Here is a 992-nt window from a genome sequence, read left to right on the forward strand (position 1 = left end):
GTGGGCTTCTCAGTAGCATGTGTGGGACGAGCCGTAACAGTCATAGTGGGCTTCTCAGTAGCATGAGTGGGACGAGCCGTAACAGTCATAGTGGGCTTCTCAGTAGCATGAGTGGGACGAGCCGTAACAGTCACGGTGGGCTTCTCAGTAGCATGTGTGGATGGCTTCGCAGTTGTCACTTCGTGGGTGGGGGTGGTAGTTGTAGGCTCAGTGGTAGTGGTAGTAGATGTAGTAGTGGTAGTGGTGGCAGTAGTAGTGGTAGCAGTTGTCGGGGCAGTAGTAGTGGCAGGCTCGCGTGTAGTAGAAGTAATAAGCGCAGCGGTGGTGCTAGTAGTAGGTTCGTGGGTGCCGGTGGTCGTAGACGTTTGAATATCCGTAGTTGTCAAAGGTTCAACGTCAGTGGTCGTTGTGTCTGTATGAGTGGTTATGATGTCCGTCGTTGTATCCCACTCGACAGTAGTCGTTGTACTCTGGGTGGTCGTCAGCTTAGGAGTAGTGGTCATAGGCTGAGAAGTAGTAGTGGTCGTCGGCTTGGTAGTAGTGGCCGTAGGCTGAGAAGTATTAGCGGTCGTAGGCTTGGGAGTAGTGGTCGTAGGCTTAGGAGTAGTGGTCGTAGGCTTAGGAGTAGTGGTCGTAGGCTTAGGAGTAGTGGTCGTAGGCTTAGGAGTAGTGGTCGTAGGCTTAGGAGTAGTGGTCGTAGGCTTAGGAGTAGTGGTCGTAGGCTTAGGAGTAGTGGTCGTAGGCTTAGGAGTAGTGGTCGTCTCGAAGGTTGGAACCTCGCAACTATCATAGTCAGGGCAGTACTTCCATCCCGCCACATGCTTTGAACTCTTCCAGATGCAATGTTTAAGCCCGTCGTCGCAAGGGGCGCATTGATAGTGGTCCGTCCAGCACTCGATGCTCATTTGTGTGTTACAGTAATCTGCGTCAAAGTTGCTGGGGTTGCTTGAAGACGTGTAGACAATCTCGGCCGGAACTTCAACCTGCTTAGC

At 52.4% G+C, this 992-nt stretch overlaps 1 protein-coding gene across 1 annotated transcript; it reads right to left on the reverse strand.

Moving 5' to 3' along the window:
- Positions 1 to 134: 134 nt before the first annotated feature.
- GNI_239710 (hypothetical protein) lies at positions 135 to 905 on the reverse strand (the record flags this gene model as incomplete). The annotated part of the gene is made up of 1 exon (XM_011136404.1): positions 135 to 905. A coding segment is annotated over one exon (771 nt), but the record flags the coding sequence as incomplete, so codon positions are not given.
- Between the last annotated feature and the right edge of the window lie 87 nt (positions 906 to 992).

Source organism: Gregarina niphandrodes (genome assembly GCF_000223845.1).
Source record: "Gregarina niphandrodes unplaced genomic scaffold scaffold00803, whole genome shotgun sequence".
In the NCBI taxonomy this organism is placed as follows: domain Eukaryota; phylum Apicomplexa; class Conoidasida; order Eugregarinorida; family Gregarinidae; genus Gregarina; species Gregarina niphandrodes.